This window comes from Nothoprocta perdicaria, unplaced genomic scaffold (genome assembly GCF_003342845.1).
Source record: "Nothoprocta perdicaria isolate Ctin4 unplaced genomic scaffold, notPer1 scaffold_12, whole genome shotgun sequence".
In the NCBI taxonomy this organism is placed as follows: domain Eukaryota; kingdom Metazoa; phylum Chordata; class Aves; order Tinamiformes; family Tinamidae; genus Nothoprocta; species Nothoprocta perdicaria.
Window position 1 is genome coordinate 6,253,695 of NW_020454316.1, and position 21,401 is coordinate 6,275,095.

The 21,401-nt window shown below is 43.2% G+C and overlaps 1 protein-coding gene across 1 annotated transcript; it reads right to left on the bottom strand.

Moving 5' to 3' along the window:
• Positions 1-10,634: 10,634 nt before the first annotated feature.
• On the bottom strand, positions 10,635-21,252 carry NPTX2 (neuronal pentraxin 2). The gene is made up of 5 exons (XM_026054205.1): positions 20,809-21,252; positions 19,220-19,436; positions 15,649-15,893; positions 13,845-14,024; positions 10,635-12,033 (listed from the first exon to the last, which is right to left on the bottom strand). Exons 1-5 carry the CDS (start codon positions 21,250-21,252, stop codon positions 11,806-11,808), a joined length of 1,314 nt encoding a protein of 437 aa, XP_025909990.1. The 3' UTR covers positions 10,635-11,805.
• Positions 21,253-21,401: the final 149 nt, after the last annotated feature.

Below are 21,401 nucleotides of genomic sequence, written 5' to 3' on the forward strand. Positions count from 1 at the left end.
TTGTGTCCATATTGATTTTAGCAGAGCGGGAACATCTTTGGGAAACAGTTTGTCACTCGAATAAAGATGATCCGATTAACTCTGCAACTCTACTTATTGCTACTATAACCGTTTTTTTCTTCTTAAATGGATTATTGATTTGGAATTTTTAGCAACTTAAATGTAACAACAAGATGTGTTGTGCACAGAGATAACGCGAAGAAAGAAACATCCACTTCTAATAAGTAGCACGAAGTAATATTTATCTGAGCAGAACAGAGTTAACAACTGATTTAGAAGTATCTTGTAAAATCAAGGGATCCATGTGCTGGGTGGTGGTAGCTTACCAAGCCAAGGGCTATGTAGGGAAGTGGTACCAGCTTTCACATGGTAGAGAATAATCAGCCTCCCCAAACCTGCTTCTGTCCCCAGAGCAAGGGTTTAGTCCCGGTTAGGCACAGACAGAGAGACAGGCTGTGCAGGGAGAAAAAAAAAAAAATGAGAACTGCCAGAGGTCAGAGAGTTCGGACACTCAGTTTGGGATAATGACAGCACAGTCATCCCTAATTTACATCAGCACAAAGAAAACAGATCAGGCCAGTCACCTTTCCTACCTCATAAATTAGATTCCTAGAAAAGCTGGGACTTCACAATCCTTGCATACATAAAGAAAACAGTCGTATTTAACACCTGTCATTACCACTCACCACTGAAGTATTACTATTTTTAAATGCATACAAAAGCACAGGGACACAACTGCCTTTGGAGAAAGGGGCAGCAACCAGGTAGCACGCGTTGCAGCGGGAGGAAAGGCAGAAATGCGGAGCACAGCCCGGCTTCCCTGGCAGWGCTGCTCTGCAGAACTGATTCCTCTCCCCAAAACTCCTACTAGTTTACAGGGCAATGGGGAAGACGGACAGACCGACCACACAGACCCACACCTGGCGCATCCTTCAGGAAGGGGAGAGGAAAAGAATGAAAACAAACAGAAGAAGAAACTGGAATTGTTTGCTTTACCCACATACTGGTGCAATTCAGATACAGCAGTAGTGGGAATTAATGCAACTGTTTTAATAAAGTACACAACCAGGTCCAATTCTACAGTTAAGCACATGCTGAAGCATTTCCCTGGATTAGACTGGGGGTATTTAGCAAAGCAGCAAAGTGACACTTCTATTCCAGCTCCCTTGAGAGAGAAAGTTTGTAACACGCACACCRAAGTTTTAAAAATGTTTTCAAAGAGAAACACTGAGCAGGAATTCAATGCTAAACCCAAGCTTTCCTCRAGAAATCTCAACAGAATGTTAATGGCGAACTATCCATGAAGAGGGAAACAGTGCACAGACTATTGAACGGTCTGAGAGATCCAGCTCCTAAATAAAAAAGAAAAGGAAAGTAAATATAAGGGACCAGATATTAATCAGGTCTGGGGAAAGTGTTAGGAGTGAAAACTACACACCAGTTASGTAGATGAACACTACTGGGTTTTGAATTTTAAGATATTTATTGTGACATTTTGTATTTTCAATTAAAGTCCATGTTAAGTGAATTAACAGCAAAGAAGCTGACAGATCTTCAAAAGCAGATGTCTACAGGGAAGTATCAAATGACTGCTCATTCCACAGGGATCTGTGCTGTGCCTGGCATCTCACCACTGTCATCTGCAATATTGAAATGAGTTCATGTTCAACCAGCAGCAAACTCACAGACTACAGAAATGTCAGTACAGCAGTAAATAACGATGGAGGGAGGCCAACAGAGCGGCCTGGGTGGCTTAATAGATTGGGCTCTTTCCAATAAATTAGGTTTTAATAGAGCCAACACAAAGCTATATGTCTAGGAACAACAAGCCTGCAGCATGAAAAGCCATATCCTGGAAAGCAGACCAAATAAAGGGTTTGGGGAGCATAAAGAACAAGCAATTTGTTAGGCATTCCCAGTGGCAAAGCAATCTAATGCAATCCTTGAATACATGAATTCAAGAATAGCGTCTGGGAGCAGGGAGGTTATTTGCCTTCTCTGTAGGACACTGGCAATAACCAATTCCTGCTTTGGATGCGAAAGAAGAGCCACAGGGAAAGTGACAGGGAAGAGCCACAGGAAAGAGCCACAGAAGTGACGAGGGTTGCAGAAGATGCTCTAAAACACTTGCAACAGCCAACATGACAGACACAGGATGGCCACAGTGGACGCACAAGGAAGGAGTCCAAGAAACAAGTGTGACAAGGACCAAAACTGAAAACTGAAGCCCGACAAACTCAAATTCAGAAATGAAAACAAAGCAAGTCATTGCAATGGTAGCCTGGTAGGTCTGACTACTGGGAGCGAAATGGTGATTCAGTGTCTGCCAACAGCATCACACCCAGTTGCTTTATAGGAGAATCCATTTTACACAACAAATTGCAAGTCTCAAAAGAGAAAGAGCTGGAACCTGTGAGGATCTACAGAGTACCCTGTGAAGATCCAACCTACAGAGATATTTCAAGATAAGAATTTACTTTTCTTTCACTACTGTTGGGACAAAGGAGTTCTTGTATTTCTGTGTTAATATTTTTAGGAGTATAGAGTGTGCAACAGGGAACATGACCCCTTAAAACCTTCTCCCCTGTGCAGAAGGGCCCAAAGGCAGCCCACCTAACGCGCAGCAGCCCGTTGCAGCACCGAAGTTACAAGTACACTGAGAACTGCCAGGCACAGGGAGAGAAAGAGGCACTTCCAAAAAACAGCTCCAATCAAGAACATCTTCAGTGCATCTCTCTCTTCCACCAGCTATCAAGAGATCCTACATTAACTATATTCTTAAGTCCTTTAAGAAGGACTGGTCTAAAAGGACCTTTCACAGCAGCATAAGTTTTTGGGTAGCTGTGCCTGGCCCAGGCTGGTGCCCTTGGTAGGACTTTTGCAGCTACAGCTTTCTGCTAAACCAGCTTCCACTCAACTCAAATGCTTCCCTTTCCCTTTTAACCCCTGTATAATGACATTCCCCTCCCTCCCCGCTGCTGTGCACTGCTTTGCATTACCCCAACACAATAATGCCTCCAATTAAAAAATTAATAATAAATATCATTGTCAAGTGCTGATGAGCAGATGCTAAGCAGCATTTAAAGATTACAGTACCAAGGTAGGTCAAGTTATTTTAGTTCTCCTCTCTGGAAATTAGAAAGCTCTTTTAAGCTGATTTTATGACACAAACCCGATTGCCTGCTTTCATTACTAGAAATTTAACTTATATAATCCTCTTGTTTCATGTGACAGTGTACCGAGTGACACGAGTATTTCTCTTGCATCATTTTAATCAGTGAGCTGCAGTCGTATTCAATCACCTTTCCTGGAAAGGACCCTTTACTCACTATGACTTCACCTAGGTAATAAATTAACATGCAGGAGGAGGTCAAACTCGCAGACAGTTGCACTGCAGAGTTGATTCAGACCTGTAACAACAGCAGCCTGTGTTTKCATCAGTGACCCAAAATGTATGTACCAAGTTTGTGTAAGTCCAARAGTAATGGACAGTAAAGCACGCTGTGCTTCAAGCCGAATGGAGCAGCACCCCATGTGTGTGCCACATCCAGAATGCACGCAGGACAAACGGGATTTCTGGGGGAATATCTACCCAAATCTAGCAAGAAAGCAGAGCAGCARCAAAAGCTTTAGCTTTATGAGGTTGTTTATGCAGGGGGCAGAGAAGGGCACTTCCCTAAAGTGAGACAGAAAAACAGCCAACAGTCAGGTCTGGGCCAAAGCCTGCTGAAATCTGGACATGCTTGATCCTCCTCCACAGGTCCTGGGTCAGTCAAGTCTCTGCTTCATCCTGCAGTGAGCTTGGCTGCTCCTCTCAGCGACTTTCCCTTCCTGCTTTTTGTCTGCATCGAGCTTCTTACCACCTGCAACCATTAAGGCTGACGATGGCACAACTAGCTCAAATGGGGAGGGACGGAAAGAGCAGCATCAGGTGCCACTCTCACCATTTTTGTACCAATAGCAAGTGTTGGGGTAACAAAATCTGCCAAGAGGTACAAAAGCTCCACTAGATCTGGTCTTTTGGGAGCCATTACATTGGGATTTGGGAAGTCCCACCTAATCACTTTTACAGAACAAATCAGTTGTTACAAAGAAGTTTCCCTTTTACCATCTCCCATGTGTTTTAGAGGGAGAGAGATCAAACCAGCATTATACACATTAAAGAATGGCTTCTGAAACAATTATAACGGCAAAGTATAGAGCAGACATGAGTTTAATGGCTCTATTCAAAAAGTTCTAGCTCCTAGGGGATGTTGCAGAAACTCAGCTGAACTCAGAGGCAGACTTTGATTCTCCCCCTCCCCCTTCAAATTCAGGAAACAATTTAAATTTCAGGAGTGCTAAATTGACCTTGTATTCTCCTCTGCTTGCCAGCTAATTAGAGTTTAACAAGTTGTATTTCTAACCCTTCATAATGGGTCCTGAACAGAGAGTGATGCAAATRTAAACTGATAGGATCAGAGAGCTTTGCCCTAGCATCAATTTTTACATAAATCCAGATGGGACATTAATAGGAGTTTTGCAGACAGGGGGTGGCCTAAAGCCAAGAAAACAGCACTAATAAATCTTCCTGTGGTCACGTTGCTCTGTTATACTTCCATCCTTTTTAAGTTTTAAAATATTACAGCAATCCCCATTGGGAGCCAGGCTCAGGATGTAGTTTCATTCCATCCTAATGCCTTGAGCTGACAAGACCACAAACAGGCAGGTTCTACACAGAGAAACCAGTACAGCCTCAGCAAGCCAGGAACATTTGCATCCTCAGAGATAAACTAYGTGTGAGGGAATGCAGCATACGCTACCATAGACCTTCATTAAAATCAACTTGAATTTCCCATTTAAACACTGGCAACGCAACGAATCAGTGATTTTTAAGACAAACTTTCTGTGTCCCTGCAAAGGACACCACCCTACATTCAGTCTTGATTTTCTTCTTTTGAATTCATATTTCTCAAAGCCAAACTATCACCAAGGTGTTTTGGTAGTTTCTGAAATTCACCTCCAAACGCAGTCAGATCAAGAGCTCACGTAGCTAGGCTCGTGCCTGCTGCTTTCACAGCACTGCTGACCCGAGAAGCAGAGGTGTCAAAGGGATGCTGAGGAGCATCCACAGCAGAAGGTCTCACTGGTGACCTTGGTGGAGTCACACACAAGAATCAGGCAGCTCTGGAAGTGCTGCAATGGTTTTTCTCCCCTCAAAAGAAAAAAATGAAATCTGCTCACAACCCCTGCCCACTGCTTGCTTTCAGAACCAGTGTTATCCATAAGCCCTTTCACACACCCAATATACATATACTTATGACCAACAGGCTTTTCTGTTTAGCTTTGGGAAGGTGCAAGGCAGGGTTTTGAATGGCTTTTCCAAGAAATTTTTCATATGACCAAGCGTCCACTAGGAGTGAAAACCATCCAAGATGCAGGATAGGAGATGGGAAGGAGGACGGCTACATCCCAAGTCCATTGGAGCAGAGTTTGCAAAGCTTCRGCAGATTCACAATCAACCTATCACGCAGTCGATTCCCTGCCTTTCCTAAGAGCATTCATGTGGCAGCTCCAGCTGTTTAAGTAGTGAAGAAACTTSRTTTTCTTCTTTTTTGGATTATCACTGGAGAAAGAGATGGCTGAAGAGTCCTTGCTGCKGGCACAGCCCTAGAGCAGCACTAGAGCCATTTGCAAATCTGACAGTGGTTTCTACAGCAACCCTTTCCCCCCCAGGCATTTAACTGCTCTAGAGCACACTGGTCTACATCTGGAAAAGTGACTATTTCAGGTAAAAAAAGGGATTTCTCACTCGTCCCCCCTCAGGGCAGCAGGCTGACAGTGAGGTGCCCCAAGGCAGCTGCTGCAATACAGCSTCCCAAACCCCAGCTTAAACTTAGGCAAAGCTGTGGTGGGAGACAGGGCTTTCCGCATCCGCAACAGTCACAGGATCTTAGATCTGTCCTGAAAGGACACTCCAGCAGACATTATTTCCCATTTCTACAGCTGAACTCAGAGACAACATTTCACCTTATCACACATACAGAARTCAGCACTGCTCAGGTGGGGAGAAAGTCCCAGCAGTGGTCTTGAAGCAATTAASAGAAAACCAGTTAATATGAACATTGTTATATTACTCATTACAATGCAGGTAGATTACTCCCTACTTAAGATGTGGACTAAAAGGGGAGAAATATTTTTTATATTTTTGCCATACCATAATAGGCACCCAACAATTATAGCACAAAGCAAATAGCAGCATATTCCCCCCTCTAGCACATATAGCCAATCTCAAAAGACTCATCTTCTCACAATCTCCTCAAAATTACTGTACACAAATAAAAATATTAAAAGGACATAGGTACCAGTGATTCAGAGTGATCCTATCCAGCTTGTGTTTTTAAAAATAGCCTAAGTCGCACCAGATTTTTGTTTCATTCTTACTAGCATGTTCAGACTTGTCTCAAACTGAGCCTCACTGAAACCTATGGCAATTTTGCCTTCAGCAGAAGAGGAAATTCAGTCTTGGTTCAGGCAGATTGAAGTCTCCAGAGTAAATAACCCAAAGGGTGTTCAAGGGCAGACCCTCATATTACCACTATGAGCATCTAAAGTGAGCTTAGAGCTGTCCCTTTCCAAACTCTATCCGCACCATGGGATAGACCAGACCTGGTGACACTTTGGAGACCTGAACCCCAMAAGCACCAGCTCGGCTCCCTCCTGCCTTGGGATCATACCGCCATGGCCAAGCCCCAGGCAGACAAACCACACAGCAGACAAAGAGCCCTCCAAAACCCCGTTCTGGCTGGCAGCAACAGGAGCAGGAAGCACCAGAAGGTCCAAGAACCTCCCGTGGTCCCTTCTGCATCTCAAGGACCGGGACATCAGGCCCTGCCACACAACCAGACTCGCTCACATCTCTGAGTCCTTCCCAGCTCGCGCTGCCGTGGTCGAGCAGCCCGCRCTCCTCAGCCGCGGCGCCGCTGAGCGCAGCCCCCTCGCACATGGCACCCAAGCCCCACCATGAATAGGCTGGCTCCTGTTTTCAGCAAGAGTCACTGATGTCACTTAGGCTGGCATCAAGGCAATATGTCTTTATTTCCTCCCCGCTCCAAACTCCAGGTACAGGGAAAAAGAGAGAAATATTATCCTCCATGTAACGTGTTAATTTAAAGCCTGGCACATTGGCTTTAACAGGCGCGAGCTGCATTCAATCCTGAAGACTTTGTGCAAAGCTCTTCCAAGCTGACCTGGGCAGTCAATGGTACCCGAGTAACCATGGCAGCACGTTCAAACAACACCAAATAAATCCAGGAGTGGAACGTGTAAACTGGGGATCTTAGGGAAAGGCAGCAGGTTTGCTGACGTGCACGGGAGCAGAGTTACAGCTCCTCGTCGCCGAGACACAGAGGGCTACATCCAGAAGTCCCGGGGGGGTAAGTGAAAATACCAGCATAGCCACCAAATTTGGATGCCAATACAGCATTATCCGAGTAAATCCAGCAACCAAAACACGTCTGGAAGCCCCCAGAACTGTTGGATATCTGTGCCCACCACATTTCCTCAACTGGCAGGTCACAAAGAGCTTGTAAGTGTCATTTTTCCATTTGGCAAGAAACCCCCACAGGCCAGAAGCCCCGCATACATCACACTCACTATTGGTTTCYAGACGTATTATACTCACAGCATGGAGATATTTACCCCCTGCTAATATCCCTGGAGCTGGCAGGAGCTCTAAGAACTTAGAAGCCTCAAAATAAAACTAATTAATGCACTGCTGTAAATCACTTGCTCTCGTAGGAAGATAGGCAYTCTGCTAACAGTAAGAAACAACTTACTTTAATGGAAAAAAAAAAAAAGGATTTGCCAATACACATCTGTATTTTATTATAGGTGTTTATCAGCCACTTACAACTGATCATAAAGCAATCAATCTGACTTGTTAGAAAAGGCAACAAAAAGACACCCTAGTCTAAAACACAGCACTCTGCTGCTGCCAGCTACACCACCCCTGGAAAACAAATCGGTGTGTGCTTCATTCCGAGAGTCACAAACTCTCTGCAGAGGAATCTCACACTAAATCAAGCAGACTGCCTCTCCTAAGACCTCTTTGCAGGTCGCTACAGGGATAGAAGAAGGTGGAAGTCAACAACCTCCTTCTAGCTTCGAGTCAAACACAGCACGGCAAGATTTCTAATGAAGACAGGCAGCAACGTCAACTATAACCATGAAACTGAGAGTTGTGGCAAGCCACCTGCCCAGCTAGTGCTGTTACCCAGGAGGTTTTAGTCTATTCTTTCAGGCTCCCTTTAACCAAGTTCCCTTCTGCCTGTGGGGCTCAGAAGGCAGCTTGTTTTTGACACAAGTCTGAACTATCAGCTCTGCTGCAAGGGTGTAAGGATTGGATTTTAGGTTAATCTCAAAGCTGGTTCCAGGCACTTTGAAAACAAGATGGGAGAGAAGTTAAAAGCCTCACAAGCCCTTCTAAGAAATATTCACCCAGTTACCTCTCTGAATACTTATGCATTCATTATTGGTAGGATTATTATTAATCTTTATTATAATAAGCATCCAAGAAGTCCAGTAGGGAACTCAGTATTCAAAAGCATAAGACTTCTACAAGGATTTCTTACTCAGAATAAGAGCACATGACGTGCCACAGCTCTAGGGACTGTCTTTTTCAGGGTGAGGTCTGCTCTCAATGAGCTAGAAGCTGCCCAGCAGCACTGCAAGCACTGGGGGAATTGAAGGCTGTCTTGTAACTTCCACACCCCATAAACAGTAGAAGTGCTGGAATACAGTAATATTTACTCCTGTTTTGCCATCTGTTTATATATGTATGTACATAAAACCTGTGACTCCCAGAATATGTAGCAGCAGAATAAGAGCCATAGCTTTTCATTGCAACATAAAAAGTATAAAAAAAAATCCCAGAAAACAAAAAACACTCAGTTTCAGTGAAAAAACGTAGTATTGCATGAAAGACCAAAGAAAACACATAGTAAAATATAGAAAAACCTGCTCAATGGATCACATATTGCTTATCCTTAGCTTTTACTAAAGAGTCAACATCTTTAAGAAAACAGCAATAAAACAACCCCCACAACAACAACAGTTTGGTTATGTAACCAGTCCAAAACAAAGCAAAACCCCCCAAGGACCAAGCTGTTTATCTTTAGCAGAGACAGAGCCATCCCAGGTCAAAGGAAGATTATAACAGCATGGATGTCCCCAAACACCCTCTCACCTGAGCATTTTGATGCGCCTTGATAAAAGCAACTGTATTGACTTCYGCACACTGAAGAGAGATCCATCACACTCTGCAGCTCAGCCTTTTCATCCCATCCTTTGCAGAAGCAGAGCAGAGCTGAAGAGAACAACAGCCAAACCACTCACCAGCAACAGCSAACTAAGAGCATCCCAGTCAGGCTGGCGCAGGTGTCCCATATGAAGCACTCAGTGCCCCCACCCACAGCAGCTCCTGCYGCACCTGCAGCCTCTCACACAGGTGTTTAGTGTTAATATCACACATAAAGACAAACCTAAGACTGAGATGGCATTTAAATAACTCTCCAAGAAAGGATCAGCACAGCTAGTTGGCAGGGAAAGACCCTCTGCCTCCCTCAAATGAGGAATGATACAAACACTCAGTGTTGGACCACTTGTAAAAAGCAGAGACCTGATCTATGGGAAAACACTTGGGGCAAACTTTGCAGCGGAGATTTGAGGCTATTCTGGGACAGGTGTGAAGGCTGTTTCCTGAGAGGGAAGATTTCAGTACAGAATTCCAGCTTCCTGGTCCTAACAGCTTATGTAGGGGGGAAAAAAATGATTAAAAGCTTCACGCCAAACCCTCCCTGTGTGCAGAGGGTACCTTAGAGCTGCAGCACTGGCTCTCTTGGGGAGAAGGAGCCACGAAACTTTGGGTTTACAGAGCAGAACATTCAGTTTCTTGTCAGATCCTGTGGATACCACTTTACACTCAGACCTTGTGGATACCACTTTACAACCTGCACAGCCACAGTGACTTTGCTATCACCTTACAACAACTAATTCCATTTTGTTTGCTAAGCTGTTCTTTTTATACTGTTTGGAGACACTTAAGTCACCTAAAACCACTACACCTGCTCAGAGCAGATCAGATCACTACCATTAGAAATAAGGCACATGTTTGTGTGTATATCTATATAAATATGAGCTTATTCCCTTCATTCCATTCCAGAGAAACTGCCACATCTCAAGCCACCCCACTAGAACAGTGCTAGGACACTCAGCCCCTCACATCAGTGGCAGCAGACAGGTCTTCCTCTCGTACAGCTCTGCTTCTAGGAGACTACAAAGATGCCAACAAAACTCCTAGCAACTCTGAAAGAGGATCCAGTGTCTTGTTTGACTGTAAAAGGAATTAAAGACTCATTTTACAGTGCATTTTTAATTAAAACTTCATTGTAAGAATTTTCTTTTAAGAACAATGTACTACATATCAATGGAAATATGTAACTTTATCCTACAAATGGGACTTYCACCATTTATTCTTACAGTTCAAAACATATGAAAAATAAAATATGATATATAGCTTTATAAATCTCCCCACCCCCTTTTAAATCCTTTTTCTTTAAAATAACAAAAGTATCAACTCTTTCCTGGTACAGTGCATTTGCTATCTGCGAGCCACAAACCAAGTAGTCACATCAATGCCAAGAAAACAGCAACATTGTTTGCAAAATATTCAGAGAAAATGATAAAAAAGTAGTAGCCGGCCCAGTGCTTACAGAAGAGACAATCAACAAGAATTGAAAAAACAGCACATCTTCATATTACATAGGACCATTATAACACAGAAAACATTACAGAAGACTCAGGCTGGAAAAATATATAGTGATTCTCAGCAAGCAGAAACTGAACTTTGGCACTTGCTCATAAAAAGGCCTTTCAAAACAAAACTGAAATTCACTTAATCACAGCTTGTATACTTCAAAAATAAAGACATAGACTAAAACGAGAGAAACAATAGAGAAGTGTTTACAAGTCAGGTCACCGCAAATTCAATACATTCAGCCTACAGAAAATACAAAGAAAATCATTCATCCATCCACCTATATGGGAAGCCTGGCTAAGGAAAGAGAGGTTTGGGGACCGAGCCTCACCYGAAGCATCTCTTGAGTTCAGTGAAGCTAAGTTCATTACACAAGCAAGGAATCCAGCCCTTCTTTGAATTTAACTAGAATGGCATTTACATCAAATATATCACCCTCTGCCATAAAACAAGGATTTCTGATGCACTGAAAAGCAAGACCATTGTACTCCCAATAGCAGCTGTTCTGCTCTACCCATGGTTGAGCTATGCCGCTGTAGTATAGGAATTAGATAATTTCTTTAAAAAGAGCTTAAAAAAACAAAAGTATTTGCTTGAATTCAAAGGGGGGAAGATAGAAGGACGGGAGATCCACTTTTAGCCTGTTAATCTTAGTGCTTTGTCAGCACTGCGTGTTATCAAAAGGAGAACTACAGGTAACACATACAAGGCTGCTCCCCGTGCCTGTCAGGACTGATGCACTGAACTACAACCCCACAGGTTACTGCAAAAAGCCCATGTTGGACCAGGCTGTAGGAGAGTAAGGGCTGCTCTAGCTAAGAGGTGCATCTTTCATCGTGAGGCTCAGTGCCCCAAACCACCAGTTCTCTTTGCATCCAGGCAGCTCGCTCCGTTTTTTTTTTTATTCCTCAGAGGAATTAGGGAAGGGCAGAGAGAGAAAAATAAGTGCTTTAGATTGCACAAAAGATTGTCCTACTAAAAAGGGGCACTTAAATGGGAAAGGATCACGGCTATAAATCTAGCAGGCGCTCTTCACATGTCTCCACAGGCCACTTAGTTGCACCTCCAAACACATCAACGTTATTATCAACCCAGGGTATGATGTTGCCAGGCATGTTGGTAGAGCAGTTGGCAATGTTCATGATGTCTTCGGCTTTTAAGACCCTGTCCCATATATTGAATTGGCTCATCTCCCCCACGAAGGCTTGAGTTGCATCAAATCTTCCTCCTACTGTGTCCTTTAGGCACATAAGAATTAGGATTAGATGAGCAGGTTATTCCAGCATTTTCTTCTTCAAACTTGAAAATCCTCCCCCCACAGCAACCCTGCTAGAAGCAAGCGAAAAGAGCAGAGCCAGACCACACAGACAAGCGACTCCAAGCTTCTAGAAGGACCATTTTGAAGAAGACATTTAAAGCAGACATTTAAAAGCTCAAGGCTGAAATGTGCACGTCAAAGCAGTTCAAGGCAGGCAGTAGCGACTGCATCCTACCTACCACAGAAAAGCTGCCCCCCAAGCAGCCAAGCGGCTTCAAAAGCAGAGGTTGAAGTAGGACCCATTTTGGGAGCCTTGCACAGAACTTCAGTGAGAATTACACAGATGAACAGCATTACCCCAAAAGCTTTAGGGATAGATGTCTGGACAGAAGACAAACTTTTGGCTCTAAATACACAGACTTCTGCTGCCCATTCCAGATCAGTTACTCCAAGAGTTACTGCATAAGCCTCAAAGGTTTATTTGCTCTACCCACTACTTAAGGGCCCAGATCCACCTTGTGTGGTCGCACTAATGTAGAACTGATAGCACAGCACAGAGCCAAGCACAGCACAGCCAAGCTGTATGACAGTTACAGAAATGCTCCCCCAGCCCTTTAAAATTGAAATGGAGCATCCGCTTTGCACATTCAAAAGCCTAATGCACAGCGTTAAATATCATTTATTTATGGTAGGGATGAGGATCTACTGAACTYCTGACTAAAATTACTGGTCACCCTGTTGTTAATGTGGAAATTCTGGAGAGTTTATTTCCTACTATTTATTATGACCACTGTTTTTTTGATAGAAGTATCAAGGTATATATTGATATGCAAGGATGGGAAGATAAAACAACGATTGAATAGTCACATAGTTTGTAATAATAGTTTAGTGAGATGTAGCATTACTAAACAAATATTAAACAAGAGTCGGATTTCAAAATCCTCTCTTTCACATTATTCAGAAAGGATTCATCCTCAGCCTCAAAGTTGGCCGCAGCCRACTTTGTATTAGCTCTACCAAAATTCAGACATTAATGTTTGCACTGGAAAACTTCACATATTTTAATCAAAAAACAAACATAATGCAGACTTCATACTTTGACTATAGATGTCCCTTTAGAGAACAACTTTAAAATTAGTGACACAGACTCCACTGCTCTAAAGCTTTTCAGACAATTGTAGCACAATTCTCCCTAGCAGACACACCTATAGAAGATGGTGACAGACCCACAAGCACTACCAGGCTCTCTGGTCTGTTCTGGGCATCTAGAAATAACATTTGACTATGATAATGATAAKAAGGCTGAGGGGCAGCAGAAGAAAAAAAAAATACACGGCCACCTACTAATATGTATGGGCAACTTGGCTTAAAACACAACCACTAAGTAAGGCGTGCACATGGCCCACCCTCAGACAGCTCCTTTTCCACTGCACTCATATACACTTAACAGATATGGCCAATGCTGTCTTTTTCATGGCCAGTTTTAAGCAATTTTGTTCAAATGACTCTATTTAAAGTATTAGTCAGATCACTGATGAAGTTTCACACSGTAACATGAAGACTGGGAATACTTGCAACATGAATATCCTGAATATTTAATAAATGAAACAAAACACAAGGTGTGTAGTTGCATCAAGCAGTATTTGCTGCTTTGTCATTTTTTCTTCCTGATACCAGATAGCACCAAGACCAAGGACTCAGTACAAATGGGAGATCGGTTTCTTTGGGAACTTACATTTTTATTGAGTCTTTTTTTTTAAACCCTTGGAACACTCCAAGGGTTTCACTCACCTGCTCCTGACCGAGGATGAGGACGCCTCCAGGTTTAATCGGGTGCCACGGAGCTAGATTCTCTCCAGTGCCAAGCTTCTCTCCATCCTGGAACGCCTCCCACATGCCATCTCTGGTTGTCCACGTTACACATATATGATGCCATTTTCCATCACTAACAAAGAGAGGGAGCTGGGCAACCTACCAAAAGAATAAATAAAGTCTAGCAATGTAACCACAGCTTTTATCTACTCTGTCCTCAGATGCATAAACCGAAGCAGAAGTTAGTTCCCATTCAAATCTTTATTTTGTCCCAGTTGATAATGCCTGATAATCATCTTCACAATTTTCTATGTGAAGGTACTGGAAATTCAAGAGTACAGGATGCTTTTTATTCCAGCTGTGAGCCACTTTATTCCAGCTGTAATCAAATGACAAAAGTGCCAGTCTAAGCTGCTATCAGTCTACTGATACTGCAAGTTAATCTACAGCATCTGTTGGTACTAAAGTTTCTTGGCTTAGCCCTAAGTTCCATTGGATTTTCATGCTGGAGTTTCTCTGCAGGCCAGGGTAGCACTTGCAGGTAGCACTGACAAGTAGATCTGTCTGCTCCCAGTAAAGATTGTGGGAGCTGTATGTAAGGCGGCCAAAGAGCAGGAATTAAACTCCTTCAGGAACTTGATCTAAAACTCACTCAAGGCAGCATGGACACAGAGGCAGTGGCCTATGGAGTAGTTCTATAGAACAGTAGATAAATAACAAAAAAACATTTAGGTTCACACTAGTGAAGCTACTCCTAGCATTAAGACAACAGATAGAATATTGAGCAGAAAGTTACAGCTAAGGAAGACTCAAGTTTCCTTTTCTTCCACAAATCACTGAAAACAACCACCTTTCGCTGTTATTGATTGGAGAAGATGGAAGGACCACTAGGAGCCCTTAACTAGCCACGTGACTGAATAACCTGCGTTTATGCCACAGCTTCGTAAACACCTGAACCCCAGAGAGCAGCGAGTTCCCAGGAAACCTCTCAGGCCAAGGAACCCAGGGGATGGTGCCCRAAGGCAAATAAGTTATGCTACAATGCTGCCTGGATAGGTTAYGAAGCTAGTTTTGCTTCTATTTATTCAAAACAAGGAATTTAGCCAAAATCAGTTGTTTATATTTCATAACTAGCCCAAACTGAAAGTGAAGAAAATAGAAATATTTATAATTTGTTTTAATGATAAACTTCAGCAGTTCTGGTTTAATTCTGAAGCTTATAGGAAACCACCACTGGTGTGAATTTGTGAGGGATAATTATTTGCTGCTTTTTTCAACTATAAACACTCTGAAAAAATGCACTTAAAGACTTCAATGTATCAAAACCAATCCCAGCTGATTTTTGCCATACTTTGTGCCAGATTTTAACATATCTAGACTTTTAGTATTAGAAAAATACTGCAGTTGGATAAAACAGGCTTTGCAATAATGTAGTTTTTWAAAAAAAGAGTTATTTCTTGAATTTTTTTTCTGAAACAGAAAGGATTCAAGCACAGAAAGTCTTACTATTTCAGAGGATGAGCATAAGTTTGTGCTCACCTAAATATCCCCCGCTCTTGCCTCAAGCAAAACACAAATCTAAGTAACCACTTGACTTTCAGAGTACTTTTGTCAACTTGCAAGAAATATAGACAGTTGAGAAAGAACATGTACACTTCTTCATCTCAAAAGCCCCGAGCTGGAAAGAATCAGGGAGAATAAGGTGCCAGGGAGGTATCTAGAGATGAAGAAAAAAACAGCTATTCTGACCATGTAACCCACAAGGAAAGTTGTTGGTTCTCACCTTATCATTAATTAGAAGTTCAATTGGATTATTCCCCCATTCTATGAGGACAATTTCATTAGCTTGACCAGGAACAGCATATGAGAATGGAGTGCCAATTCCAGGAGAAGCACTTGATCTCAACCACAAGCACACGGTGAAAGCATAGAGCTCTGGCAGAGTCTTCTTGATCTTCCCATATAAATAGTTCGTGCGAAGAGGAAGAGACACTTTGAATTCATCAGGTGATTTAAACGCACTATTGCCTAGAATTACATGGAAGAAAAAAAGGTTAACATTTACTTTAATGTTTACTTTATTTTGGGCTAAGAAAAGAATATTTGATATTATCTAACTTGATTCACTTTACAGAAAGTAGACAAAACTACACTCAAGAAATATTTTTAAAACTTCATTTTGCAGCACAATTCAATATAGGAATCTATATATTCATCATACTAATTACTTAGCTGCTTCTTACCTGCTCTTCCAGAGAAAAAAAGTGGCATGCCACTAAACAGAGGCTGTTAAATATTTTCCCTCTTCCTTGCTCAGTCTGTGGCTGGAGGCCTTCTCATTTCACACCATTCAAACCATTTTAAAGACATTCATTGATATGCAGGAGATTCTCTGGTAGGCTCATTACTAAAACAGTTMAAAAATACCATATTTCTTCCTACCATTTCTGAACAGTCATCTAGCACCATTATTCTCAATTTACAGATAGCTAGCAGAGAATCAGGTCGACTCTCTCCTTTTGAATGGCCAATCTGGAATAACCAAAGCAGACACTACAGAACACTTAGCAGAATCAAACTCAGTATAACCAATCTCCATCTCCATTCTATAGACAACTAAAGAATTGAATCAAAATGTAAAGCTAAAGTCAAAATGACATCAACAAAAGTGCAATAATTTTGTAAGCTAACTAAAAAACAAACAACAGCAAAACAGCAAAAAATAAGCATAACTAATAAACAGCAAAAAATAAGAATACTATTTTCTTTTCCTAGCAAATGACAGAAATCCGGGAAGATTCCGAAGAGATTTTTATGAAATTGAGAACTTGGATCAAGACTTTATAGTGAGCTGCAACACTTTGCATGACATAGTTGTTTGTATGTATACAAACTATCAGCAATAGTATAGTTTTGTAAAGTAAAAATAAAGGGAAGAAAAATCTCACACTGTAGCACAATATCAAACCCTATGGTTCTGCAGCAGGCTTAGCCCATCTCCCTGAGTCTTCGGTTCTTCTGTCTCCTACCCATTTCCTTTACTCACATCCCTGAAACAAATCTCATCCTCTTGCCGTATTTCACACCATGATGCTGATGAAGATCTGTTGTCGCAAAAGGTTGCYATGATTTTCATATGTAATTATCATTATCTGCTCCCATTATCAGAAGCAGCTAAGGCGTTTTGACTGCATTTTTCACAGAAAGAGAGGGTAGAAGAAAAATGATGCTTGTCTGATGCTTGCATCTGTCTTGATGAACTTGTAAACCGAGAACTGAAATATTCCAAACTTACAAGTAAATGAAAGTGTCATCTTAGGTATTTCAGCAACCTCCACTAGGCTGGCACAACTAATCTCAAATATGAGGAAAGGAAATAGATAGGCTAGTAAATAGAAATGCAATAGAAAAACTCCATTAGGAATATTAGCCACGGTGTGAAAAARTTAAGGAAGCAAGAACAAATCGGACATGAGCAAAACCACTCTTCTTGTTATATTGCCTTCTCTTTACTTGAAAACACCCAAAACTCCCAGTAGTAACATTCTCCGTTTCTGGGCAATAGGCACATGCAGTGTGACAGTTATTTTCCCAAAGGATGTGAGCTATTTTTAGACAAGAAATGTAAGAAATAGTGTTACTCCCTCTTGGAAAGGCACAACAGATTTCAAGATAGCTGGAGACTCATCCACATCTCCAGCCAAGCAGGGAAGAAAACTGAAGCCCAGGCAACATCAACTGCAGGTCATTCTTCCACTCAGTTCAGCTTTTTTAATGCATCGTTCACCACACAAGTTGGAGACAATTGGTGAAGAAGTTAAAGACTTTGGGAATCATGACAGTTGTACAAACTGTACAAAGTATTATTTGGCTGAACTTTGCAATCTAGAAATCAGTAAGTTTTGATTATTATCCCTACTTTCAGGTGTCTGAGGAACCAAAGGCACAGAACAGCACAGCAAATTSTATTTAAATAGACAGCTAACTACGCAATCGAAAAAAGGCCCACATCTCAGTTCCTGGCCCAAATTCTTCCAGTCTTTGGAGACTAGTAGGAAGACAGCCCCCTCTCCCAACACAGAAAGATGCTAGTGGGAAGGGGCTATTTTTAACCTAGGTAATTACACATCCTTGTTCTGATTCTCCCACCACTGCCTCTTTCTGATGACTTACCAACATGAGTCACTTCTTTCAGAGATGAGGACTAGCAATACTTGTCACATAAGGCATATTAACAGATTACTAGTTTACTAGAAATTTAGCTGCAGTTTGGGTTTTCTCTTAGCTCTTAGGAAAGCAATAAATGACAAAGCTGTTAGAAGATCTCTTCTTCCTCCTTACTTTTCCCCACGCTTCACACTTTTTAAATGGAAATAATACCTACTGTATTATACAAATGGATCCATTAAGCTGCGCTTTAAAATTCATGAGCTACGTATGTCTACATCCTTTTGAAAGCATGTCCATTAAGTTGCTTTTAAGCAGAGGGCCCATTCACCTTGGGAAATCATTTAAGAGCGGCAGGATTAGACAGTAGCATTTAGTGGTACTCTAGTTACCACAATCCACAATATGCTCCACTCTGTGGGAATACATTACCAATATTGATAGTCCTGTTCTATAGCTCAATTCCATGAGCATTCAGGATTCAAATCAACTGACTCTACTTATGCATGCARATCTCAATAATTAACCTACATAATGAATTAAATGGCTAGAATTAAGGAAGTGTCCCCCACTGGCACCATGTGTAATCTACTGTAAGCTCTAAAGGCTGCTTATGTGGGAAAGGACACAGCTGGAGGGTCGGCAGTAACTCAAGGTACAGCCAACAACAAAAAAGAAASATTTTATCCCACTTGCTTCTAAAACAGCAGATAAGAGTTCTGGTGTAAGATCGTATTCATTACTTCCAAAGCAGTTGTGCTAATTAAGTTTAGTTCGTGTTAAGCTTAACATTTCAGTTTATTTGAAGCAAGGCAGCTCTGCTTAGAGGTATACATGACATTAGTAGGTATTTGTGACACCACTGTCATACTTCCCTCTATTCCCACCCACCTCCTTATAGACCTTTTCATCCCGCAAGTGCTACAACATTCACCTTCACAGCCCACACAGTTACATGTGCCAAGGGAAGACAGGAAACCTAGGGCATGCAGAGCCTGTCAAGCAGGAGCTCTGTGACAAAAAGCAAAAACAGAATCCAAATATTTATACTGTCACCTATTTAGCATATAGAAATGTGCTGCAACATCAGGAAGGGGCTGTGTTTCCTTCAAGATACACATTCAGATGACTGTACTGGAAGAGCTAATTGATCAATACAGAGAGCCACTCCGATTCTGTATAATTACCTTTTTCTAGTTCGGATACTCTTTCTAGCAACGCATTCAAGGCTGTCTCTGTCTTCTGCCTGTGGGCTGAGGTCTCGTTGTGAAGCAGAGACTTTTCATCCTCAAGCTCGGCCACTTTGGTCAGGAGTTGGCGCTCCAGGTCCCCAAGCCTCCGCTGCAGCATCTCTCGGAGCTCCGGAGGCAGCGCTGCGTAGGACACGTTGGCCCGGAGCTGGTGCTTTGGGGGAAAAGAAAAAGAAGCTTATGCTATTCCTATACGAGAAATTGTAAAATCCTTATGCCTCAAGAGGAAGAAAGGTCACCAAGATCTCCAGCAACTACAGAAGAGACATTGCCTTTTTGCCCTGGTCATGGTCACTGCTTTTATCAGCACTGTACCCAAAGAAGACCTCAACCTTTAATAAAGGTTTGCTGTGTCATGTATCAAAGACTCTTCATACATTTGTGTTCAATAAAGAAAAATCAATGTAGGAAGACAGCTGCAAATAGTCTCCATATTTATGATGATACAGTGTGCAACATGTAAGTTTAGCTTCACTTACTGCAAATGATGCTATTAGCCTAACTCAACAGAAAAACACTTCTTTAAAACAAGAAGTTGAACTACTAAAACACATTTACTAAACGAAAGTTCACTCAGTTTTGGTTTGTCAAGCAGTGAGCCAGATATTCTTGAGCTCAACTAGAAATACTACCCAATTTGATTGTTTTTATTGATCTGAAAATAGAAAATAGGTCTATTTCTCAAGTATGACCAATACTGTCCACATTATTCTCATCACATTTCACTTCCCCAGTCCTAAGATGTAATGCTAATAGGAGAAGCCTCACAAAGAGAGTAGTGGTATTAAAAGGACGCTATGCAGGATCAAAAAAACTGTACTTGGAAAAAAAAAATCCACTTCATCCATATCTTCTAACAGAGGAACCCATAGGAAGCTGCTCTAAATCCTCCCAGCATAAGTCAATCCTTGGAGATCTCTGGAGACACATGCAGTGCTCATGGTCTGAAAAATGAGGCAACAACCAACACCGTTTCTGTCACTACAGTTTCTAGCACAGCTTTTCTTTCCTGTGAGGGCCACTCCATCAAGGCAACAATCCAACGGCTCTTGGAAACCATTTATGAGCAGGCTTGGACCAAAGGCCCTTTATTTTCACACAATTATTCAGCACCACGTTGGTGCTGCTGGAGGCCAGCTCTAAATAAGGCAGCTTGCCTTTGTCCAGCACCATATGCTAGAGTCTTATTGCCCGAGATGGCAGCTTTACACCTAAACCCTGGGAAGCTGCATTCCCAGGAACAGGGATTTGGGTGTATTAGCACAGAAACCGAGCTGGCAACAATCAGGAATGCCACACATCTTCCACGGGTGGGATGGGTTGCAGGGAAGAACCTTTCTGCCCCCTTCCCTGTTAAGACAAAGGGATGAAGACCAAGAGAAGGTCACAACCCACCCGCACAACCCTCTCCCCACACTTGGGAGCCTGGACATGGCACAGCTCCATAGGGGGATGCTGCCCCAGTCCACACTGGAGGAGGACTTGGGCTCCGTGGCAGAAACCTCGCTTCCTGAGCACGGACCTACCTCGAGGCTCTCCAGACGGTCCTTCAGGGTCTGCATGGTGCGGCTCAGCTGGTCGATGACCTGCGCCGGGTCCCGCGGCAGGTCTCCCATGGTGTCCTTGCCCTTGGACAGCTCCTTCCTCCAGGCTGCCGTGCCGCCCTTGCCGTCGGTGCCCTCGCAGCGGCTCAGCTTGCCCGTGAGCTCGCGGATGGCGTCGCGCTGGCTGCCGATGGTCTCCTTCTGCTGCAGGACGGTCTCCCGCAGCTGCAGCACCGTGGCCCGCAGCTCCTCCTCGGGGGGCAGCGCGCCGCCCTGCATGGGCACCGGGCAGCCGGCGCCGGCCGCGTCCAGCGGCAGCGAGGTGCACACGAAGCGGCTGCCCGGCGGGCTTTCCGAGTCGCCCACGGCGGCCGYGCGGCCGCCCGCGGCCACGGCGAGCAGCAGCCCCGCTACCACAGGCAACATCGCGGTCGCTTGGRTGGGCACGGGCGCATAGGGAGGCGGAGGCGACGCCGGGGCAGCGCGCTCCGTCCGCAGCCCCGACCGGCGCTCCCGGCGCTGCTCTGACGGTGGGTCCGGCGCGGCGGKCCCGGCTGGCGCGGCCGCCCTGTCGC